Genomic DNA, 25,126 nt, shown 5'->3' with positions numbered 1-25,126 from the left:
GCATCTGGATCGCTGCTGTTGCAGTCGCCGCTGCAAGGTATGCTTGCAGCCCGTGTGCAGGCAGGTTCCCAGTGTTTTCCCACCTATTTAGAATTTTCTAATAGAAGTGTGAGCCAGGGGTACGGCGCGGTCAGGAAGGCATGATGCTCGAAAAAGCAAATGACCGGAGGGCCCCAGACACAGGACATTTTGCGTTGGTAGTTTGGCGAGAGAGCCGTTAGAGGGTAAGGATGAGCGTTGCAGCAGTAAATGTGCCGGTCCGGAGGCATTATTTATTAATACGTGTTATTTGGATTTACACTGAGATCATCCCTGTGCTAATCTGAATGCTTTACTTTTATCCAAGCTGCTGCAGGCTGCCCATACAGCGAGTAGACAACCAGCCTGTCATTTCTGTAATTCTCGTAATCTAATTACCGCCTGCCAGAGCAGCAAGTAACTTCTGCTGAAAATCCGTGATGTTCTGCCCTGATGCGGATGTCTGATCTGGAGTAAGGATCAGCCGAGAGTTTACTGAGGGCTCCTGGGTGCAGCAGGAGGCTGAGGTGCCTCCGGGGCCGTGACCGTGGTCGAATTTTTCTCTTGGTTGGTGTTCGCCTGTGTGTGTTTGTGTCACTGACCTACAGCAACTAAAAGGCTGAGGAAAATGGGAAGGACACAGCCATGGCTACCTCTGGGACAAGGTAGCTGCTTTATCCTGTGGGCAAATAGTTGTGTGAAAAAGGCTCCCACCCAGGCAGCCCTCCTGGCTGGCGGACCTCCCCTCCAGGCACTGCTTAGCGTTTTCGGTGCTCTAAATCCACTCATTTGGGTTTTTTGCTTGTCTGCTTTTAAGGAATAAATAGAACATTAATTATTATTTGTGAAGGGCTAGATTCTCACTACAGAACAGCCCAAGTAAAGTTAAATCATACAGTAGTTACTTTGCTTAAAATATTAAGTGAAGTTTGCTGCCGTTGCCCTGCTGACAACTATTTTTGAGCCAGCAAGTGTTCAGAAGTGCCTCCCCTGGTGTTTATCCATTGATCTGGGGTGGCAATGAAAACTTCCCTTTGATGCAAGCCTGACTAGTCCAGCAACAGAAGTGCCAGCATGAGCGGGATGTGAATCTAGAAGGTTTTTTTTATGAACTTGTTTAAACCCAGCCGTTTTGCAGCCCTTCCAAAAAGAAACCAGAAATGAAACCCACCCTGGGAATTCCTTGCGTGGCCCAGGTCACTGCTGGTTATTCCCACCACGTGCCCTGTTCTAGGGGCAGCACCTGTGAGAATGTGCCCTTTTCTCAGTAGCTGGAGAGGAAAACATTACAGGTACTTGCTGGCTGGAAAAGAAAGCTGCAGCAAGCAGCAGCTAGTTGCAAAATAGCCGCTTTAAAGCAGAAGCTGCCTGGCTCTGCCAAAGCTGGAGGGCCAGCCCCAGAATGGAATGCTTGTAAAAATAAGATGGTAACCATGCAGCAGAGAAGGAGTAGAGACCAGGAAGTTTCAGTGTTACATACAACGTGATACTCTGCTTGGAAAAATATTGTCACAATTACAGAGATACAGGCATGGATCCGTAGTTGAAAGGCATAACCCAGTACCTATCATTAGGGTGATTTTAATCTCTCATTTCCAATTTTGTCTGTGGAAGAAACTCTTTTTGGCTTAAAAATTCCATGTGAAACGTTGAGCCGTAGGAGATATGTCTCGTCTGGGGAAAAGTTTGAAATAATTGGTTAAGGCTGTTTTTGAATTATAGAGGGGGGGAAATTTGTCTTATACCATTTCAAAACATAACAGTATATTGATTTATTTAAAAATTTACAGGATGATTGGTTTATTTTAGTTTAACTATGTTCATATTTATTTGATGGTTTGGATTTTCAACAAAATGAAATAAAGTGTCCCTTTCATGCAACCTGATGGGCAAATAAAAACAAGACAGTGACCTTTGAAAGCACAAATGCTGCAGCTCCTCAGTCATCCTGAATAACAGTGGGATATCTTGATTTTCTATACTTGAGAAATCTTGCAATTTGTGCAAAGAAACTTTTTCTTCTTTTTAATTTTTTTTTTTTTTTTTAACAGTGGAACCAGAGTTCTGTCATCTTGGTTTAAAAGGCAGGCTGTTCCTTGAGCTCTAATTACATCCAGAGGGTCGTTTCTGCTGGGACAGGGGTTGTAGATGAGCAAGAGCTAGTGTAAAATTTCTGACTTCATCCTCCTTCAGGAGTCGCAGAGATGCTTCAATAAGGCAATGTGGAGCACCGGAGAAGTGACAGATCCGATCAGAGGAGGAGTGCTGGGCTGACACTTCTCCTGTTTATATTGTCAACTGGGAAGATGCTAAGTTCTAGCACTCCTCTGGGTTTAAAAATTAGTTAAGAACGTATAGTGAAAGTGCTAGAGAGGAGGTGTACTAAAATTCCTGCTAGCCCAAAATCTTACAAATTTGGAAAAAAAACCTGCTAAAGAACTATTTAAGTACTCTTTGTCTTGCTGTCTTGCTCTCTTCTTTTCCTAGCCCCCTCATGGAGCATCAGAATGACAACACAGACACTGAATTTTCATCTTTACCCGTTAAAGGCTACTTCAACAAAAAATAGCTTTCTGGCTTTGCAACGAAGATGTCACTGCTGAAAAGTGCATTGGTGTGCCTTCTGTTGAGCTGCCGGTCTGCAGGCAAGCTGTACCTTCTTGTGGTGTCCTGGCAAGAAATTAATAAATTACAGACACTTAACCACTCCTCATTACAAATGCGTAACAGCCTTTGCAATCAGAGAAATGCGTTCACATAAAAACTTAGCCTGTAGAATATTATTCCAACAATTCATTTACTTTCCTTGCTTTTTTGCTCTTACCACAGCAGGAACAGGGTGGTTCATCTCTTGGGTATTTAGCCTGTGTGGGTGGGGGGTATTCCACATGCATTTTCCCACATTTATGCATTGTTTTGAACTTTCAACCCCCTTAGCCCGGTCTTCAGCGGAGCACGTGCACCCAAAGTGGAATCACCCTCCGTGCCCGTGCTTTGGCTATTTGTGTTATGTCGGGCTCTGAAATTGTCTGTAAAAAATGCTCTTCCAGCTCTACACGTGTCTGTTGTGCCAGAGCTTTTGCAAATCCTACCAGGGCTAGAAGGCACTGAGAGGCACTATTGGGCTCCAGCTCTCCTCTTTTGCAGCCCCGAAGTCGGATGCACACGCAGGCTTATACCGCAGACCCTGCTCTGGTTCTGTTGCAAAAATTTTCCCCTCCTGCTGTTCTCTCTCTTTAATAGATAATGCTTTGAAAGTGTTTTATTTGTTAGAAAGACCTTGGCTGACATGATTCGCCTCAGCAAGCAGTGGACATATATACATATGTGTCTTTTTTTAATACATACATATGTATATATATGTCGCCTTCGCAAAGTCTACCAAGACGCTGTGTGGGCACTCAAAGGTGGTGCTTCTGTCGGAGATGTTAGTGTTTACTTTACAAGGCAAAACTCTTTAGAACCAGCAAAAAGCAGGTCTAACAAAAATAGTTTAAGTAAACAAAGATGTTTCTCTTTTGAGAGAAGGTAGATGTGCCTGTGTAAGGACATGATCCCTATGGAGCCTGCCCCACCACAGAGTGTAAATAAGAAAAAAAAAAAATCCACAGTGGAAAATAAAAAAAATGAGGAGCTTTGTTGCTTTTACTTTTCAAGCGTCTTGTCGTTAGGGCACCGTTGGTTTATGCCAGCTGCTGCCTGGGGGTGTTTCCCCAACAGCATTTTCCTCGCTACGTGTCTTCTATACGTGTGGCCAAAGAATTTCAGGTTTCCACCGAAATTAAACAGGGTCATGTATAACTTTGTTACAGGAGCCGGAGCAGGTCGTTGCAGAGTGTTCCCCTCCCATCACCTTAGCCTTGGTAAATCTCTGCCCGGATTGAACCGATGGGTTATCTCCATCTTTTTTTACACGTGTGGTTGGGGGCAGGTGACCTTTGTAATTTAGCAGCTTGATTGTCCTCTGCTCCACCGCGGGTATCACCTGTATTTCCAGGAAAGGCATGAAAACATTTTGAAGCATGCAGGATGGAGGTCATCTTTAAGAGGCATCCTGCAAAGTTCCTTTCCTTGGGAAAGGATTTGTTTCTTGTTAGGAAGCTTGTAGCTCTATTTAAACTGTGTTGTCATATATAAAAATAGAAGGAAGATGCTGTAGCCTAAATGCATAGCCTGTTTTGTATTGCTTGAAAACAAATTGGTTCCCTTGACCTTGGTGGGAGTTTGGATGAGGTCGCAGCAAAGGAATATAAAATACTGGGTAGAGGATGCTGCCTGCCCCATTTTAAATCTGTGATAACCAATAAGCTTAAGTAACTTCATAAGAAGTATTTCAGAAGGAGCCTGAACAGTGGAGAGGATTGGTATTTTAATTTCAATAGATTATGATCGTTTGTCTGGGCAGAAAACTTAATTCATTTCTGCATCAAGCTGTATTTTTGGCTTAGAAGACTTAATGCCTTTAAAAAACACCAGTCTTGATTTAAAGACTTTGAGATCTAATATAAATACTTTGAAATGTAGACGGCAACATTATGTTATTTTAAAAAAGTAACAGAAAAATGTAATATCTGTGATACTATCAGCATGCCAGATATCATACCACCTGAAACTTCTTGGGAGGTTTTCTTACAGCCCTGCTAGCTCAGACCCTGTGTGGATCAACTTTTGCACATTTTTCAAGTCAGCAAGACTGCAAACAAGGATTTAGAGACTGTAAAGTAGTAAAACTGAAAAGGAGAGACACTGGAGTTGGAGAAAAGGGACTCAGATATTTAGTTTCTTTTTCTTGGCATTATTTAGACTCCCAAATGACAACGTTTCTAGTTTTCTAGCACAAAGGAGGCCTCATGCTGTTCAGGATCTGCTGTAAAGTTCTAGTACAGATCATTCTGTATCCCAAACAATTTATCTAGTTCAATGGTATTTTTGGTTCACAGCTACAGTTTATAGACCCTAGCCTAAGAGCTGGTGTTTTTTCAAACCTCCCGTTTATCTAACAATAAAAGCCAGGATGGAATATCAGCTTTTATTTAGATTTTCCTGAATTCTCTCCCATTAAATCCATAAATTTTTTTTTTTTAAATTAAACTTACTTCTTCTTTTAAGAATAAAGACTAAAAAAGAAAAATTAAAATACTATTTAAAACAAATACTGAGACATAAAAAAGATACACAGCATTAATTTCAAATTAGTTAAATAATCTGGGTGGGTTTTGTTATTATATTTATATCATAATAAAATGTAATTTTAATCGCAGGAATGTAACTGATTTACAACTTCTATTGTGAATGCTAGAAGTAAATGTGAGCAGGCCAGTGTAACTTTTAGTCTCACGTCTTAAATCCAAGCTGTTGGGAGAGAGACCGGGAGACCGGAGAGGGAGAATCAAATCAAAAAACTTTTTGACAACTTGACTTCCAGAAAATAACAAGATGCTGCTTCCTTTTTTTTTTTACTAGACCCAGCTACCTGAAAGGAGCTTTATGCACATAATCTGTCGCAGTAGCACTTTCATTTTTGTCGCAGAGGTCTAAATAAATGAATTGGCCATCTGCAATTAATTCGCATTGTACAAATAGTTTGAAGACTGAGTCGTCTGTCTTCCGAACAGAACAATCTATTTTTAGCTTTTCAAGCAAGGCTGTTTTGTGTTCTTTGTAGAGTCAGCGACATTCTTTCAATTTTTCAGCTTAATTAACACAAAAGAAATTGTAATCTGAGAAGGCAGCAGAAACAAGAACCCCCTGAAAACCATGAATTTGCAAGACAGCGGAAGATGGCAGCTTTGCAAAAGATAGTTGGCAAAAAGAAAGAAAAAAAAAGTTCAGAGCAGTTTGTGGGATTTTGGCTGGATATTATATGGGCTAAATTTATACATACAGTTTGTTGATTTACAGTGAACGCTCACAGGTCTTGCAACTAATTTTGGATTCTTTATTCTGAAAATGATGAGGGCCACAGAAAGAACATTTCTGCAGCTTTCTGAAGGAGATGATAACTACAACAGAAAAATACTTGTGCATAAAGCAGATTTCTGGAGAATTACGTACAGACGTCTGGCCTGGGTGTGAATGTTGGTGTGTGCTCCCTGGGTGGTTGGGGGACCACCGGATGGACTGTGCGCTTGCAGTTGTGGGTAAATCCTTATTTCAAGCTCAGACATATTCATATATATTTAGTTGTTATTAGAATCACATCCTGACAAATGAAAAAATACCCATGCATCAGAGGATGTGTTCTGTACTACATTAGTTAGAAGATTTGTAGTGTTTGAGGAAAGGAAGGCATAGCTTACTGCTCAGGGGGGTGAGTTAAAATGTTAGTTCTAGGTACAAAAAAAGGAAGCAAAAAGCTGAATAAACGACAAAACACCAACTGCAATCAGTGAATGTTCAGAAATCGTACTTTGAAATAATGACAAGATTTCTGTGCCTGCTGGCAGGTGCTTTTCTGTTTAGATATATTAAATACACAGCATTAGCATTTGCTGTGCATTAATATTAAGCATGGGTGGCACGTGAGCTTCCCAGTTACCTTCCCAAGTATCCGTTTGTGGGTTTTTGTTTGAAATACGCAAACAGAAGGAGGAACAAGCCGTGAAGACTCGGCCTCCCCTGTTTGAATCCAGGCAAAGAGCTGGAAAGCCTGAGCTACAACTCCAAAAAGCGTTCCCGGGACGCCGGCAGCCCCGCTCAGCTGGGGGAGTGGGAACACGTATTCCGGCAACAACTGGTCCAGCCTTATGTTCCTGAGTCGCTTGCACCATCTTTTAAAAATGAGAAGTAGCTTTTAAGTCGTATAACATGGAGTATTTAGAGGTATTTAGTTGCCTAAAAACCCAGAAAAGTTCCTTGTGGGATTCTTTCGCAAATACTGTGGTGGGTATGACAGATGGAGCTGGAAGCCCTTTCGGAGGTCTACCTGCATCCTTGGATACAAAGATGCCTTTAGGTATCTGGTCTCCAGGTACTTTTGAAAACTGTTTCCCAACTGATTTCACCAACCCAGCCATCCTGAGCATCAGCTTAATCTGGTTCCTTCCCAATACTTGTGTATGAAGAAGTCATTATTGCACATTACAGAAAAAAATGTGCAGAAAAAGGGTTTGTTTAACAAGCTGAATTTAGTTCCCAGAACTGTAAGTACCTTCAAGTGTATCAAATTAAAGTAGAAGCTGTGACTGACTTCTGATTAAAAACGATTCTTCGGTTTGTTGCAGAAAAGGGCTCCTGCAGGATGCCACAACCTTCTCTAGCTCTAACCAGTTTTGCAATACGAGAGCCTCACCTCTCAAAATACGTGCTGGGGGAGACTCCTTTCACTGCCGAGGGCTTATTAGCCTGTACCCTCTCTTCCTTTCACTGTAGAAACAGGCTATGTTTTCCATCTGTAAAAGAAAAGTGCAGCTGAGCAGTTGGGGGGGGAGGAGGAGGAACATCAATGTTCTTACTCAGAAACGATAAGAAAATTATAAATCTATTGCAAAGCCCCTGTGAAGGATTAAGAAGGTGTGTAACTGGTGGGCGAGGATGCTGAAAATAAAAGGGGATCGCGAGCAGTGGTGGGACGGTTCGTTTGCTCGCCTAGAAACTTGGGAAACCTGAGCAAGGTAACCCGTAACAGTTTCTTTAAAAGTGTGTCGCTCATTTTAACTTCAAGGTCTTCACACTGCCAGATTTCATTCACGCTTCTGATTACAGGTAGTATGAAATCTGCTGATCAATGCTGAAAGTTGGTGATGAGTATTAAATACTACCAAAAAACCAGTTTGTGTGCTTTTGCGTGAACTTGCACTGTGAATTTGCCCCACACAATGCTAAAGGAGATGGAGGAAAATGAATGTTAGTACCATCTTTTTCAGTATCTGAAAGCGAGCGGAAGAAAGTAACAGGCACAACTAGTGAATGAACTGGGATTTAATTATTAATTGAGTTTTAGTTGCAGAAGTTTTCCATTCTGGGCAATATGCAGGCATGCCTTTTGTATCTAAGGGCTAAATACACTCATACTACTAGTATGTTAGTAAGCGTTCACTTCTTTGATTTTTATAAAGATTTGTGGGCATTCATTAAATAATTTTAGTGCATTAAAAACAACAAGATAGATTTCTCTGATCTCCGTATTCTTAAAGTTAAATTTTTGAATCTTTGTTTAAGGAAAAGTAGACTTAATTCTTAAAGTATAGTTAAATACAGTAACAAAACAGGAAACATGCCCTAAAGTATGTTTGGTTTAAGCCCTGTAAGAAAGTCTATTTAAGGATTCTTCTGTAAGGATGTAAATTCTGAAATACCTATTTAGTGTAACAGTTGTAAAATATGTGAGGTAGTCCATCATACCTTTGGCTTTTATACTCAGCCAGGTTACTTGCCAACATAAACAAAGACTTAAAGGCTTGTTTTTTAGACATTTCAGACAGAATCCAGCATGAACCTTTCACTTAATCCATAATATCCTAAACATTAACTATTTCTGAAAGTAAGAAAGTAATCAACGAAAATATCTAAAGACAGCATTAAGGTATTTTCCACTTCATCCATTTTATTCTGGCATGCTCGTCTCGTAAAAGACATAAAATATTTCCTTTTTTTTTTAAATGCAAGGCAATAATCTGTTGATCATTTCTTTAAAAGGTCTGCACCCAATATATTCTTTGTTGAGTCATAAGTTAAGTCTGTAGACCGTTGCATTGTTAAATAACAGTAAATATTCTTTGCTGCTGAATCACCCATGGGAGGGATAGATACAGCACCCGGACTGTGGTCACTGAGCGCTCCAGCGAGTAGAGGGACAAAGTACTCCATGCCCTTCAGGATTCCAGAGAATCGTTTAGGTAATTGGCTGTCCACAGCCCTGTCCCCACGCTCGTAGCCCTGAAAACATCCTCCTCAGCAGAGATGAAGAAGCATCATATCCTTAAACCTCTGTCACCGACCTTCTTGCACAAGGAGTGCTGCAACAGGCTTCTTCCCGGAGGCGGCCGCTCTGGCTTGTGGAAAGCAGGGGGGAACAGCCATGTTCATGAAAAGGGATCACAGAAGGGTCACCAGGTCTTTTCCTGTTCCTCCTTCTCTTCCCCGCTCTACGGATGCTTTACTGCCAGTGGAAGACATGAAGGTGCTTTTTCCACGACAAATAAGGAGCGAGGGGCTATGTCAAGCCAAAGCCGTAGGTCTAAGTAAGCATAGCACAAATCCCTGGGTCCGAACTTGCAACTCAACCTCCTGTTCTCTTATGAAGGACTTGTCTGGTCTAAGAAGCGAAACTGAAAGGGCCTGACGTTTTAATGGAGGGAGGAATCACGGGCTGGCGGGGGCTGGAAGGGACCCCTGAAGATCATCTGGTCCAACCCCCCTGCCAAGGCAGGATCACCCAGGGCAGGTTGCACAGGAGCACGTATGGGTGGCTTCCATGGATTTTGATGGGAGTCGTGGCTGCTTGGCGGTTCTAAAGTATTTTATCTGAACTACCATCCTTGCTTCATGGGGCTCCCCCGCTTCCCACTGGGCAGTCCCAGGGGAGCAAGACAAAATGTCCATAGTTTATGGGCTTCTCGATAAGTGATATGCTAGTTGAAGATCTGTATGCGTAGGACCTTAATATTCTAAGTATGCATTTTTGTAACTGTAACAGAGTAACTTTTCACATTATAGTGAAAAATTGACCTTTCTGCCAAGAAGAAATTGCAGTTCTTTCACAATATCGCGACGTTGCTGCAAAGCCCATCAGGCAGTAGAGGGAGCACAAGTTAACAGTCACTTTTCCCGGTGCCATGGGATAGCAGCACTAATTATGTGTAAAACAGCTAACAGAAATGGAAGAAAAAAAATAGAAGGGTGAAAGCTGCGTTGGTTAGCAGCGTACTGAGAGTGGATGAAAGGGCTGGAGGGAACAAGTTAAATGCCTGAGTATTAGGGAATGAGGAGCTAAATATGGCATCTTAATATGGCACGTGGCAAGGGGCCAGATCTGTTAGTTCATAGATCTTAACCCGCTTCCAATATTTGGCTATGAGCAGGCTTAAAAACCAGGAGGGGAATTTTTTTTCGGGTTCTGGTTTCGCCAGCGATGGTATCCCTGAACAGCAATATCGCTGCGGTGACATCCAAACCCAAATTCTCGTCTTGCGGAACCTTAGGATCCGAGCCGCAGCCCAGCGTCATTTCTTCGGTCCATCTGTACCAAACACTATGCTCTGCAAAACGATTTGTATGCAGCTACGAAATGTAGTGAGGGGATCATGGCCCTCTGGAAATAATGCGTAACACTCTTCACGACTGATACTCGAGTCAAGAATAGCGTGCAAATGTAGCTTCTACCTCTGGTTTAAAAAATGTAGCATCTCCAAGGTGTAATTTTCTCATGCTGTGTGCGAGACGTGTTTATGTTACGCAGTATGGGAGCTAGCACAAGTTGCTAAATACGAGGTTTCTTAGGAATCACCCGCACTAATGACTTTGTTACAAGCGAGGATATAAATGAGAGTGACATTTATGTAACAGACTTTCCAGTATAAAAGCCAAAGTCTGTTGGCTATAAACACTCAGAAGGCTTTACCATGAAAAATTACAACAACCAGGGGTTAGATGTTGCATTTAGAGAAAATGTAGGGCAAGATGCATGAATCTACTGGTTTTTTCATCGCCTTTCTCCAAGTGAAATGACTTGAGCTGAAGTCAACTTTTACTGCTTAAGAAGATTATATGGTTCATAGAAAAATAATTCAAACTGCTTAATTTTTAAAGCTTTTTTAATAAGAAAACTTCAAAGAGGTTCACTTTAGGATTCAAGTAATGTAGGTAAGGTAGTTAAATATACCCTCACTGAAATGTAGTTTGAAAAATAGACTCTCATGGCACCTATACAAGTATTTCTATAGATCCTTATCTGTAAAAACAGCAACATATTTCTTTTTTTAATTAAAGATCATTATAATTGCTAATGTATGATTGTTTGGGGGCATATGTGAGTCAAACTGTGGTTTTGAGAACACGGTTTGTGGGAACACCTTAACCTTCACCGAATCCTTCGCCCTGTGCTGTAATGTCTGTGCTGAATTAAAATATAGGCCCGTGTTGGAGATGCCCTGTGTCCTGGCCAAGGAGAGGAGCACCTCCAAGAGGACAAATGAGAAAGCTGGGAATCATTGAGAATAACTGAGGAGCAGAATTTTGTGAGACAGTGACCATTTTGCAGAGAAGCTGATTAGCAGTTTGGGAAAGGAACAAAACAAAGACCCTTTGAAACTAAAGCAAAGGGGCAGAAGAGGGTTTCAATTTATTTAGGGAAGAGATGGTCTCTCATAAAGAAGCAAAACTTCCTAGAGAGAGCAGAGGCAGACTCATTGCTCCTAGGAACGGTATCATCAGGCCAAGAGGAGAATTCAAGCCTACTTGATTTTTTCCAAGTATTTTTTCCTTGCTGACATGTTTTTGTCAGCTTTTTATTGGGTTTTTTTGGGGGGTGGGGGTTTTTTAAGACTTAGGTCTCTATGATTAAGAGGTTCCTTTGCTGAGCCTATATTGCTTTCTTTCATAGTCCTTTCAGGATACTACTGGAAAACCTGAGTTTTTCACAGCCAATATAACCGAGGGTAATGTACCGAAAGAACTGTCTCCAGAAAATTGTTCCATAAGTGTTGATGTGTCCAGATAGTGGCTTACACCATGGAGTACTCTTCAGCTCAGGTCTTCAAAGCTAGTCAGTAATGATTCATGCACGATGTATATCTGTCTAGACACGAGAAGTTGATGCAATAGAAAGATTTCTTAGGTACTAAGAGACTGTAACAATTATGTAATTGTTACTAGGGCAGGAGGTCTCAAGTCATGGTAGATTATTACTGTCACATCTTGCCCATCTTCTCTGCATGCAGACCAGTTTGGAGTGTTTGGATCCAGCCAGTGAATCTCTGGGCTTCTACCACCTCTCACCTGAGTCGTTTGCTCCTGTTTACAGGTTTCTTATTGATGCTTCTGTAAAGAGACCTCGTGTAGGACACTCCTTTGGGCAGTGAGATCCTGCGGTCCATTTTCTTAGCCGGTGAAAGCACTGCTTCAGCACTTCACGTTCTTCATTTCGTCGTACAGTAATTCCTTGGTTTCAGCTCTCTGATAATGGGAATTCCTCTATTCATCCTTAGACAAGGAATTTCTTTGCCTTTGTCACTTTATTTTAAGGAGTGCTGAGCACATGCAGATCACTGAAAAACAGCATTCTTGCGAGTCGTTACTGCACAGTTTGATCTTGTAGCTCGTGTGTCCTAGATTGGGTCAGGACCCCTATGCCCACCAGCGCTCAATGCCTTCCCTCTGCTTAGCTTGGCCAGCATGGGCTGATGCAGTCTCTTTCATAGACCCATTCTTTCTAGCCCCCTTTCTTCCCTCCAGGCTGGCTTTTAGTGTGAAGAAGAATTAGTTCTTATTTCTAGGCTGAAAGTCGGGAGACAGTCTGTGCTGGTAGATCCTGGTGGCTCTGTTTCTGCTTTGTGGCCTTCGTTGTTCAGCTGGGCACAGAGTCTCTCCAGCAACGTGAATGCTTTGATCCACCACGGAGGGTATGATACCAAGTAAATGTAAACAAACTTTATAGCCAAGGTGATATTTGCAAAATAAAACTTGGTTATCATTTTGATGGAGAACTATTTTTGGTGTGTCACAATTGCCTTGGCCCCTTTGGCCAGAATTTATAAACTCCCTCACTAGTTTCCTTATGCAAGGCAAGCAAAAACAGGAAGCTTAAACTCCATTTTTCTTTCAAATGAATATTAATGGCAAATGTTATGAGATAGTTGCTCAGCTCTGTAAGAATATACAATTCATGAGACGGTCCAGACAGAACAGAGGATTAGGAACACAGAATATAAGACTGAATTCGAAAAGGCAGCCCAGGAACTTCAGGCCCCAAAATATCCTCTGAAAGTTTGGCTTTATTTCACGCTGTCAGCCAGGATTCTCCTTACAGCACCATAATATTCATAATAAAGAAATAAATTAAATCCACCCCTTCCTGTATGCCTCACAACACACAGCACTGTGCATGCTCAGCACATGTGTAGTTTTGATAGAGAGACATTATCGAGCCTGAAATCATTTTAAACAAAATAAATAATGTGGCTGGCCAGCACTTCCTCTGGAAGTAGCTCCTTGGACAAATCTTCCTGAAGTCTCGCATGTACGGAGTTAGCGTATGTGTACCCCTCAGTGACAGCAGCTCATAGAAAGAGTACTTCGGAATAAACGTACAGCCGTGGGTTTTATACATAGGGTGTGACATGCCCTGCCCTCAGCCTGGGGTTGCCGGTGCCAGGAGGGACTCGGCATCTTCCAAAGCCCCACCGTGCAGGGCAGGCGGGGGAACGGGTGTCCCCGCGCCGTCGCCCCAGGGCTGCCGGCTGAGGGCAGGGCCCGTTACCGGTCTCTCTCCTTGCTTGTGGGCTGGCAGAGGAGCTGCAGCTCGAAGGCGGCAGCGATGGTGGCAGTGAGGTAAGAGCCGTCGCATCCCCTGCCCCTTGCAGCATCACTGGGTCCTTGGCCGTTCTGAGCGCAGGCTGGCTTTCCGTCTCATCCTGCGCCGAAACGGGCGTCATCCCCTGGCAAGGGGGGCTGCACGTGCGGCTTCGGGGGCTCGCGGGGAGCTGGGGTCCCGGGGGTGGAGGGGGCTCCTCGCTGCTGAGGAGCGGGGACGCGGCCGCGCGGCTTGCTCTGTCTCGACGTAACGTAGCCGGAGCTGTGGGAAGCCGATGGCTTCAGAAGCGAGTAGGTCACTGGTGGCCAGATGAGAGAGCGTGCACAGAGCAATGGAAAAACAAATTCGTTATTGTAACACCAGGGAGCATAAAGCAAACCTGGAGGTGACCTGCAAAAGAACACGGCACTGGGTTTCTGCCCTGTTTGGTGCTTTATGGCATACAAAGAAAGATTGAGAAGTGTGCAGGCTTTTTTTTTTTTTCCCCTATTTTCAAAATAAAAAGTATCTTTGTCTGGTACTTTGAATGTAGCAAGCATGCTGATTCTAGCTTTCCCTGGTTTTGCTGGAGGGCCTGTGGGAGAAGGATGCAAAAGAATACTAGCAGCTTTCTCAGCGTTTTCATTTAAGAAAAACAGTGTTAAGATTTTGAACAGAGCCTATTTTTTCATCTAATGTTACTGAGAATGTCTGAGTTAAAGAGGTGTTAAGAAAAGGAAGACAGACTATTAAAAAAAATAGCTTCCCTTTTGAATAATTATTTTATGACGAAATGTGTAGCAGAAGGGCTTAAAGGTCACCAGTGAGATCAGGGCCCCTTGGTTCTCGATCCTGTGCAGACCCGTCGGAAGTAAACAGCTTACAACCTATATGAGAGAGGCAGATAAAAGATAGTTGGAAAAAGAGGCACAGAAAGGGGAAGTGGCTTGTCCAAGGTCACGCACGGATCATCTGCCTATGATCCGATCTCCCGGATCCTGTTCCCATGTTTGATCCCCGCACTCGCTTCGTTTCCATTGCCATTTTGTGAGCGTTCAAACAGGCACGAGCATCCCCCCGGGTGGGTCCATAGGGAGGGGATAATCCTTCACCTCTGCTGGTTTTAATGCGGCAGAGGCAAAAGCCCAGTGCTGGACCACAGGTTCTGACCCGGGTTGGGGCTGGGTGCAGACCCCAACTCCTGCAGGGTTCCCACAGCCCTGCAATGGGGGTCTTTCCTGGCTTTGTCCAAAATAGAGCAAGAAGTGAAATCTTTCATTGCACACCTAAAGACTTGGAGACAATTGATTGTTTTATATACATTTCTAAAATCTAACCCCCCTTCCCCCCCAAAACCCAACAAAAATCCAAACCAGAAAGACTTAGTTGGAACGTTGGGAAAGGGTCTAAATTCTGCGACTGCCCTAGGGTGTGTGGGGCACTCTAATTTAACATCAAGGCACGTAAGAAGTAATGATGCTGTTAGTTTGCCAGACAGCCAGATTCTTCCAGGAAAAACAGGGTACGAAAGACCCCTATGCTATAATTGTGTCTGTATGTAATTTTAGGATCGAGGCTTAATGTTTCTCCAGCTAAAGAAAAAGATGGGAGAAAACACTCTTTCTGCAAGGGAACATTTTCAGGCCGTTAGCAGTGCAGAGACAGAGGACCAAAACCGCAGTTCTGGTTTCCTTGCAGATCATCTCTAATAATGGATCCTGGTATTGAGAGTGTTGTGGTTTGCTGGCACTAAAATGTAAAGTTATTTTGACCGTGAAAACCTGAACGTCGTTCTATTTAAAAAAACGCAAAAGAAGGAGAGGAATGTTTACAGCACATTAAAACCTGTGTGACAACTTAGCAAGAACTATTTTAACAATCCTCTTATTCCCCTTCCTGTTCTGTGCCATAAAATGAGAACGCAGCGTCAGTGATAAATAATCCCAGCGCAGAGGGACGGCTCACCGTGCCGCTGGAGAGCAGGCTACGCTCAGCCCCAGCTCCCACCCTGCTCCGGTGGGAGCCGCGGCCGCGGCCGGGCGGCTGGGCTGCCTGCGTGCTGGGGAGGTGAAGCCGGGAGATCGCTGCTCCTCTGCTGGCCCCCCCGGCAGGAGCGAGGCTTGGGAGCTTCGTGCCGCTTCGCAGGAGCTAACTATAACCTGGCGTTTCAAAAACACAGCCTCTGCTACCAGCACCTCCGTGGGTTCTGTGACCCAAACGTGACAAGGTTTAAAGCAGAATAATTCTTTATTAAAAAGTTTGCAGCTGGGGGTAGGTCTGGAGTGAATGTTGACAAATACTGAAACTAAATCCGAGAAAAAATTTGTTCTGCTTTTTGTTTTTTTTTAATCGGCATTCCATGTGTGTTATGCGGAGAGCTAGGATGTGCTGCTACTTCTGTTATGTAAGAGAGGGGTTTTTTTCATAAAGTGCAATGCAGAGTGCATGAGTAGAGAGAAGGAATATCAGGAAAATAACCTGCAAGAAAATAAGAAAAGTTACTAGATGAAAACCTCTTACTCAGTGTTTTATTTCCATAATCCCATGAGTTCCTTAAAGTCTCTTTTACTGTTTGTGAGGAAAAGCCTCGAAGTGAAAAGAGGGACGTGAGGTTTTTTTTTCTTTGGTTTAAAGGAAGGTCTTGGTTAATTCTATTAGTAGGCTTTGGGCTCGTTTTTATTTAAAAACAAAACAAAAGTCCCTCTCAAGTTTAGAATTTCTGTATGGAAAAATTCTTATTCTTTGCCAGAGAGGGAAGTATCTCCTTTTCATTCTGTTTGTTTTGGAGTATCTGTACTTAAGTGTTTTGTGTTTGTCCTTTATTGAATACATTAGTGGTGCATTAATTTCTTCCCGACAGTGCTTGTTTCGTTGCGTTTGGGTAGGCTCACTCTTTCCCATATGACACACAAACGACTTGTTTTACTCGATGACCCTGCTTTGCCCTCCCTGGGTTTGATTGATAACGGCTTAATTTCCGACCTTGTTTACCTATGAATGTTTTTTAAAATGAGTTTTGTTTTGGCCGCCACAAAGGAAACAGCTGAAAAAAACCCCACGTTGGATTCTTGCTCCAATTCCAATCCATTTGCTTTGTTTTTCCTTTTTAGATTATTGTTTGGCTTTAATTTGTTTGTTTCTCCTTTAAATGGGCTTGAGATTACTCAAGGGTTCCTTGTTCAGCAGGTCAAAGGGAAACTTGGAGACTTTGAAACCGTCTCCCTTTTTATCACCAAGTTTCATTCTCCCAAGAGTCCAAAGGATTTTGCAGGACGATAGCTCATGGAGGATGCCTCCGTCTAAGGACAGCGTGAGCAGCAGACCTGAGTCGTTGCAAGAGGCCACGGGAGCCTTTTTAGTGTTCAAAGCAGATGAAAAAAACACTGATCTAAGTCTAAATCAGAACCTTAATTAATCCTCATATATAACTAGCTAAAAGACTAAGTTTACTGGGGATTAACTACGTTGAGATTGGTGGGTCTGATACTCAACTGCCAGTCATTCTGTGGCTCAGGATGAAGGCCCACAGTTCTGTATTTCTAAAGCTAAAAATTTTAACAGATTTCAAACCAGAGGGGTATAAATACACAAAAATATGCAGTGTCTGCTATTAAAAAATATTCCTTAACTGAAAGAGTCAATCTGTCCCAGAGGTAATCCCTGCTGTTGAAAGAGGGAAGTCTGCTCGAGCCGCTCAGCTCACTGTGAATTTGTAGGACAGCAAAACGAAGCATTGGGTAATGTAGGCTCGTTAAATAAAATTCACAGCTACTTCTTACTTCTGGTAAGATTTTAACCCTCAAAGGTGCTGCACCTTTCTAATATAAATTCACGCACTGTTTATTTTTTCCCAGTACTTTACGTCCCCTGGAAATCTTAACAAGAAAAAGCACCTCTAAAATCTTAATTTCTTACAGAGATACACAAATATAATAAATTCCAAATGAGTCACAGCATGGAAAAGAATGCGTAGATTTATTTTTTTTTAAAGAAGGCAAGGTACAGACATTATCCTACAGTAGCATATGTTCAGCTGTGGGGGATTTATAGGGTGGCAGATTCTCAGTAAAAAACAATTCCCCTTGAGCCTCCCTCTTGACCTGGTGAGCAGCTCTGACCCAACTCTTAGGAGTGGAACAGTCTTACAGGTGTGAGGACTAGGGAGAGGAGGTAGCTGAGACGCATGGCTGTAACTGCATTTTCAGGTTAGTAGTGAAGTGATCCGTAGTTTGTTGTACACCGATCCACTCCTTGAGAGCTTTAAATCAGACGGTATTTTTCTGTTTTGTTTGGGGGTTTTTTCACACCTGCGAGCCTGGCTCTCTTTTGGTTCACCCTGATGCCATAGAGAGGAACATTATGAAGTTTACAGTCTAGGTTTTCAAGTGGAAAGAGCCTAAAGTAAATCAGAGTTAAAGGTGTTGCTATAAGAACCATTTGTTTCACGTGTTCCCCAGGTTAATTGAGCTCTGTATCCTTCCACGAAAAAGACTTGCTGAAAATAGGTTTTTTCTTATAACAGAAACAAAGGAAATTGCAGTTAGATCACCACTATCGCTTTTACTTTTTGAGCTACAAATTTTGTCTTCTCTGCTGTGTCTCCTCAGCCGTAGCAGGCACTGAAATACAGGCTATGCCAGTGTCCAGGGAGGCTGACAACCTCCTCAAAAGCTGCAGTGCCATTTCAGTCCGGTTGCTAAGGGATGCTCAAGCGTGATGTCGTCTGTAACTTCCCTTCCAAATGAGCACATTGGTTTGGTCACAACTCCACCCCCACAGTTCACAGCCAGAAGTTTATGAGGTCATGTTCACTGCGGACAGCAGGAGCCCATGAGGGACTGTACAACTGCCCCATCGAAAACTGATTAACTGTTTCTTTTTTCTGTAGGCTGGGGCATCCGAAGTGCTCAGTACCTTCAACTTCGTAACAAATGTGAATTGTTTGCAGTAGGAAATAAGGGTGTTTGTCACCTGGAGGGTTGGAAGGCGCCTGTGGTGTAAGATGGACATCCTGATCTGGATCTCACAGTCACCTGTAAAAACAAAGCGTAACTCAAGTCAATTCGAGCCTAACTGATCAGCTGAGAGTAAAACTGAGGCAACACCAGAACTGTAAGCAGAAAGTTCTATCCATTCAGTTAGAAAGAGAAAAGAATGGAATGACATGAAGTGTGTGTCTCACAACCATTTTTTCAACAGGCTCAAAATCTACTCTGCTAGGAAAATAGCAACTCCAAGAACAACACTTGCATCTGTGTTTTCCAGCTGATGCTTGCGAATTTTTCGACAGTGTTTCCTTGTCTCTTACCTATACAAGTGTGAATATCCTCATACACAGTAAGGGAGACTACCACAAGGAACATGCATTAAAATATATGCAATGGTCTGACAAATATAAAGTAAATATATTAAAATAGGAAAAAGATAGTATTTTTCTTGAGGTGCTTTTGAGTGATTATACTGATAGGCGCTGTATATAAATCTGAAAAGCACAGAAGTTAATGTGTATAGGGTGGGGGAAGCTTAAGGGACATGTACTTTTCAACAAGTTCTCTCTCACTTTTACTGTTATCGATAATCTGCTTCTACTTTACATCTAAATCCTTCTAACCATTTGGAAATCAAGCTAATATAGTTGTCGTAGGTTGGAAGAGTAAAGTCCACCTCAGTTATGCACTTCAGTAGGACTACTCAACTGAGTAGAGTAGATGTTTGTTTACAGGATCGGGCCATTGTTACAAATCTTCCCCCAGTCGCAGGCACCAAACAGTAGTTTTTGGGGCAAAAGCTGCAGAGGCAGAACAGAGGAAAGAATTGCAATAAAATTCCTCTTTCCAAAAAAATTAAGAAAATTAAGAGATCTGATGATTTTCATTAGAATGTAATAGAAGTTAAGCCAATTTAAAAAGCCATTAAGTAAAGTTATCAAGTGGAATGAAACGGATTATAGATATATGAAACTTTACAATAACATGTCCCCCACAAACACTCCATTAAAATGTTATTAACTTCAAATTATCCTGCTGCCTCGCCTTGTGGGATCGTTTCTGGTTTGAGAAGTGAAACAGCAGAGTATTGTTTCACGCTGCCAACCCCCCCGTTCTTTTGTGAAATTCTTAAGCTAAGATGCCTCTTGGTGTCTCTGTCTTTGCATTTACTTTAGACTGAAAAAAAAATACAACAGAATCTGAGGCTGTTGGCTGTTATATTCAAACACGGAATATCATTGAATCTGAATTTCCTCTGTGAGTGTGCAATGCTCACAATCTTCTGTGTGTAAACTCTTACCTTCCATTAATTTAAGTAGTGCAGTGTTGAGTCAATAGATGTAAGTCCTCTAATGCTCTTACAGCCGCTTCCACATTCATGTTACCTTGCATTTCTGTAAAAAATTAATGCCTAACATGCAGCAGTGTCCTGTAACACCTTCTTTTGAATATTTTCAACCCTCCGAGAGATTTTTATCACAGAGGCATGATGGCCATACATATAGTTATTTTATCTTTGCATTTATTTGTTCTTAAGACTGCGGGTTCTTCAGAAGTGAGCTTTACTTTTATGGTGAGTTAGGGGTCAGATTTTGCCTGCACTTACCCTTCTGATGGCAGTAGTCTTGTGAAACTGAAGTTCACAGATTTTTACAAGATGGAAGCTAATGCAACTGGTTCCAGTAAGAAACCAGGTTTACTCTAAAGACACATCAGTAGCTTTGTGTTATTTAAACATAAAAATGAATGAGAACAGCTAATGTGTTGGAATGCTCTCTTCAAATGATGCTCTCCTAATGAGGACAGCACCAGAAAAAAAATGATGGCAGTTTTGGGGGGGTTGTGAAGTAGGGTTGGTGCCTTATGTCTTGTGTTCTGTCGTATTTCAGAAAGACAAAAAAAGTCTGTAATTGCTGATAGGAGTCGTCTTTTTACTTTCTGTAGCTTTTGACACTTTCACACTGTAATAACACTTGTAATACAAGGAGCTAATTCTTAATTCTGTTGTGAGTAACTGGGCGTTTTGTGAATTAGCTGAGTGCGTTTTCCCTTTTCACCTCCCTCATGTTTTGTTTGACCTAAAAAGAGAGAAGCATAGGGTGTACGTACCAGGAGGGCAGCAATTCCGGGGCCTCAGCGCAGTGGCTGACGGCTGTTAGAGTTTAACCTCGCCGAGCCCATCCCGGTTTGCGTTTGGGACAGGGATGGGTGTGCGCTGCTGGACAATGGCATTTACACAGCAATGACTCCCATGTCGGCGGATGCTTTGCCGTATTTACTGCTCCCCTGTCCCTACGCGAACGCCGTTCACCGTTCACCAAGATTTTAGCCTTTTGCATATCTCCAGCAATCATTTTTATGTTGTTTCTGTCTTCCTTTGTGAACTAGTTTGGAGCCTGAGGTAGGCTCCCTTTCCCCCCAGCTGGGGACCTGGAGGGCAGCAAGGCCTGGAGGCTGGGGCAGATTTTCCCGGCTGCGTGAGGTGGCAGATACTGGCGTTTCTGCATTCTCTTCATACCTGCAACCATAAAAACGCTATGAGGTTTTATAATTTTCAGTGTGAATTCTCTTTATTGATTTCTGTATACCTTGTAAACTCTGCAGCTAAATGTATTTGAATAATGTATATTACATGGAAACAAGACAAATATATAAAAGACCTATAAAAAGATACAAGTCATTATTATAATCTTTGCTTCAGATTAATCTGGGCATTGCTGAGCCAAGTCTCTTCAAGACTGTTTAAAACTGCCTTGGCCTAAAACAATGCCTGGAGAAGTCAGTAAGAGTCTCTCCACTGACACCAAAACTCTTAGGCTCTGCATACCCCAAAGTTGTGACATTTAAAAATAGACAGAAAGTGCCAATAAATCCTCAAAGATTGAGATTTGGTGGTGTGTTCCCTGTTTCGCCTGAGGTCCACCCCTCTTTCAGCAAGACAAGTAAATAGATGTATCTGATGACACTAACTGTGACCTTATAGTTGTTTGCTCTATTCACATAATTATTTTACTGTAGGTGGTTCTAAATATAGTAACCGGGTGACACAAGAAGGTGTGTTCATGGGAACAGTGTTACTGATAACTGAATTTTGCAAGTGAGGATAAATAATTTATGTATAGTAAAGGACATTTCACTCACTTCAGGGAGGTAGAGAAGAACTACCTGTATTTTAGGGAACCGGGTTTTTACAAAGAGCAAAACAACGATCTTTGTTTTCCAGACCTAGCTGATAAGCTTCTGCACGAAAACTACCCTGTAACTTATATAATCCGGTTTCAAAAAAGTATTTTAGAACACAGAATGGAGCTAGATAGCTGGCAAAACCCGACGTGGAAGCAGCGGCATGGTCAGGTTGTGCTCCCCGGTCCACCCTGCCCGGCCGGGTGGCCCGTTTGCCCCCGTGTGCGGGGCCGCCGCCCGCATCGGTAGAGGGACCGCTCTGCAGGCCCCTGGGCGGACGCTCAGAGGTCATCAGCCGGGAAAACGCGTAGGTATGTGCATACGGAAACACTTGGCGCACCGACTCCTCCGATCGTTATTTTTCAAGCGTAAGGTGCCCCGGGGCGCGGCTCCCTTCAGACTTGCTCAGAATTCGATGCATTTACCCCCCCCGACTCCTCCAAATATTTTCTCGGCCGCTTCCGTCCCGAAGAGCCCGTCCTGACGGGCCCGCGCGCGGCCGCGGCGGCGGGACCGGTTCGAAGAGGCCGCCGGCGGCGGCGAGGGTGACGCGGGGTGTCACGTGAGCGGCCCCGCTCCCGGCGTGCAGCGTGGGCCCGCTCGCCCCGCCCCGCCCCGGTGCGGCTCCGGAGGGGGAAGAAGGAAAAAAAACCCCAAAAATAATAATAAAAAAAAAAAAAAAAAAAAAAGGAGAGGGGGGAAATGCGGGAGAGAGCAGGAGCAGTAAGACGGGGAGAAGCCATCCCGTGAGGATCAGGCTTTGCTCGGGGGGAGAGACCAAGCGGGCTGTTTCGCCTTTTTTTTTTTTCTTTTTTTTTTTTTTTTCCTCCCCCCGTTCGCTGGAGAAGCCGCGAGGACTCAGCCGCCTGGAGACCTAATGTGAAAAGGCAGCAGCAAGGAGGGGGGGGGGGGGGAGGAAAAAAAAAAGAAAAAAGGGGGGGGCTTGGATTGGACCCCCCCGCCCCGGTGAGGGAGGACGGACCCGCGGCGCCCGGCGAGGGACGGGGACCCGACCTCCGCCGAGAGCCGGGGCTGGCGTGAGCCCTCGGCGCTTCAGCCCGTCGGCGCGGGGGGAGAGGCGAGGAAGAGACGTTTCCCGATCCTCCCCGCCGAGGATTTGGGGACGTTTCCGCGCCCGGAGCCCGTGCCTTTGGATCTACAGAGGATTAATTTATTTTTTTTTTCGGGGTGGCACTGAAGCTGGATTTGTTCCTGTCCGTGCGGCGCGGGGGGGGGCATTGCTGTTCCCTCTAGAGGAGCCGGCGGCCCGGCCGCGGGCGCGGAGATCCCCGCGGATCGCTCCGCATCGGGCCCTGCCGCCACCCCCCTCGGGAAAGGTGCGCCGAGGGGATCGGCGCGGGGCCGAGCGGGGGGCGGGGGCGGCGCGGCGGCGGCAGCTGCCGGGGAGGAGGCCCGGCGGAGCAGCAGCAAAGTCATCGCCATCGGCCCCCCCTCGGCTGGCTCCGGGCTCGGCGCTCTCCATGTCTCTGGCTCTGGGCAGCCGCCGCCACAGCAGCGAGTAGGGGGGGAGGAGGAGGAGGAGGAGGAGGAAGAAGGGAGCCCGGGAGAGTGCCTCCCTCCCCCCGGCAGCCCCGGCCGCCTCCCGTCCCCTCGCCCCGCGTCCCCTGCCTCCCCCTCCCCAAGATGGGCTGTTTGGGGAACAGCAAGACGGAGGATCAGCGCAACGAGGAGAAGGCGCAGCGGGAGGCCAACAAGAAGATCGAAAAGCAGCTGCAGAAGGACAAGCAGGTCTATAGGGCCACGCACCGGCTCCTGCTGCTGGGTAAGGGGGCCGCGGGCAGCGCCGCGCCGGGGCAGCGGGCCGGGGGCCGGCGGCCGTCCCCTCCGCGCCGGGGGGAGGGCAGCGGGGAGGGCGGCGGGGCCACACCGGCCCCCTGCCCGGGCACGGGGAGGCCCGAGGGAGAGGTGGGGCCCGGGGAGAGCGGAGCTGCAGGGCCCACCCGTTCCGCGGGGCCGGGGGTGGGGGGCGGCCGGCGAGCCCGCTGGCGCGGGGATCCGCTGGCGCCCGGGGAGGTGGGCCCGAGGGGCGCTGAGGAGAGCGTTGCGGTCCGGAGGAGCCTGCCTGGGCTCCTTGGCTGGTCGGCGGCGGGGAGGTCTCGGGCACCACCCGGGGGGCCGGGGGCAGGCCCCGCAGGTACGGGGCTGCGACTCGGGGCCGCTCTCCGCCCGCCGGGGCAGCGTCCCGCCGCCGCGGCAGCCGGGGGGAGGCAGGCCGGGGCGGGGACCGGGCCTTGCGGCCGAGCGTGAGGAGGTGTCCGGGGATGCCGGGCCGGGCGCCGGCGAGGGGCGCGGGAGCGTCGGGCCCGAGGGGAGCCTGGGAGATAAACAGGGCAGGGCGCTGACAGGGGCCGCGGGCCTGCCTCGGGCGTGCGGAGCGGGGAGCGGCTGCCGCGGGGAGGGCCGGTGACCGCGGCCTGGCAGGAGCCGGCGGCCGGGGCTCGGCCGGCCCGGGGCGCTCCCCTCGCGGGGGGCTGAGGCAGGGGTGCCGCGGAGCGCGCGGCCGGGCAGGGGAGGAAGAGGAAGGGAGGAAGTCGGGGAATCGTTTGGGGGAAACGGAGGGAGGATGTCGGTCCCGGAGGGAAGCGCGGCGGCCGGCGCTGGGGATGAGGGAGCTCCGTGCCTGCGGCGGGGGCAGCCGCGCCGGGAGCGGGCGCGTCCTCCGGCAGGCGCGTTGGGCTTACTCCTGTCGCACCTTTAATTAAGGTATCGCGCGTTCGGAGGGAGGGGAGCCTTTGTAGCTTGCTTTCAGGTACTGTTTCAGTGGTTAATTTAGGTTACCTGTATGTGTCATGTTTTTCAGGAGACAGGCTTAGAAATATGCTGGTTACGGCTTCAAGGAAGGGGAAGGTCCAAAAATCGTTATCGGAGAGAACAAGAAAATGTTTGTCAGACTCATTATTTCGAAGTATTTTAAAGTAGCGTTTTAAAATAAGATGCGGTTACGAGGTCTCGGTTGTTTTGGTCGTGGCGAGGGCCCGCTTGTGCATGTTATGCAGGGTTTTTAGCATGGAGCAGAGGCTGGGCCTCGGTGAGCTGACTCAGTTCTGGTGTGAAACAACTGCAATGGGAAATTTTTTTTTTTTTTCTGAAGGTTGTGAATTTGGAAGCGTACTCTTACCGGTAAAATCTTTCAAATACTTTCAAATACTAATTTGAAGAAAGAGGATTAACATAAATGGAGAATGGCTGGGACTACAGCAGCACCTGCAGCACTGAGTCGTCTGCCAGGGCTCCCGCAGAAATCTTCTAACGGGATAATCTGGGCTTCAGCTCTTGGGGAACGTCTTGGACTTCCAGATTTCAGGCTGAGCATTACATAGATACATAGAAGCCATTTGTCATCAGATGGTTTACATCCACAAGAGGCAGAATTTCAGAAAACAGAAACATGATGGCCTCACCTGGATTTTCTTTCTGTTTTCCTTAGTTTTGGTGGCCGAAAAACAGTTTAGATACTTGTAAATAA

The 25,126-nt window shown here is 45.4% G+C and overlaps 1 protein-coding gene across 2 annotated transcripts in view; it reads left to right on the top strand.

Moving 5' to 3' along the window:
• GNAS (GNAS complex locus) overlaps nt 1-25,126 on the top strand; it is a gene marked incomplete at its 5' end in the record, with an annotated part of 154,168 nt that overhangs the window by 33,088 nt on the left and 95,954 nt on the right. Inside the window, one exon of one of the 2 annotated variants that reach the window (XM_082007231.1) lies at nt 23,284-23,422. The exons of the other annotated variant lie outside the window; for it this stretch is intronic. Coding sequence (XP_081863357.1) covers nt 23,284-23,422 — 139 coding nt within the window. Of the gene's footprint in view, nt 1-23,283; nt 23,423-25,126 lie in introns of those variants that run through there. 2 annotated transcript variants of the gene reach the window in all.

Source organism: Phaethon aethereus (assembly GCF_964289735.1).
Source record: "Phaethon aethereus genome assembly, chromosome: 16".
NCBI classification, from domain to species: Eukaryota; Metazoa; Chordata; class Aves; order Phaethontiformes; family Phaethontidae; genus Phaethon; species Phaethon aethereus.
This window is presented reverse-complemented; position numbering and strand designations above follow the sequence as displayed.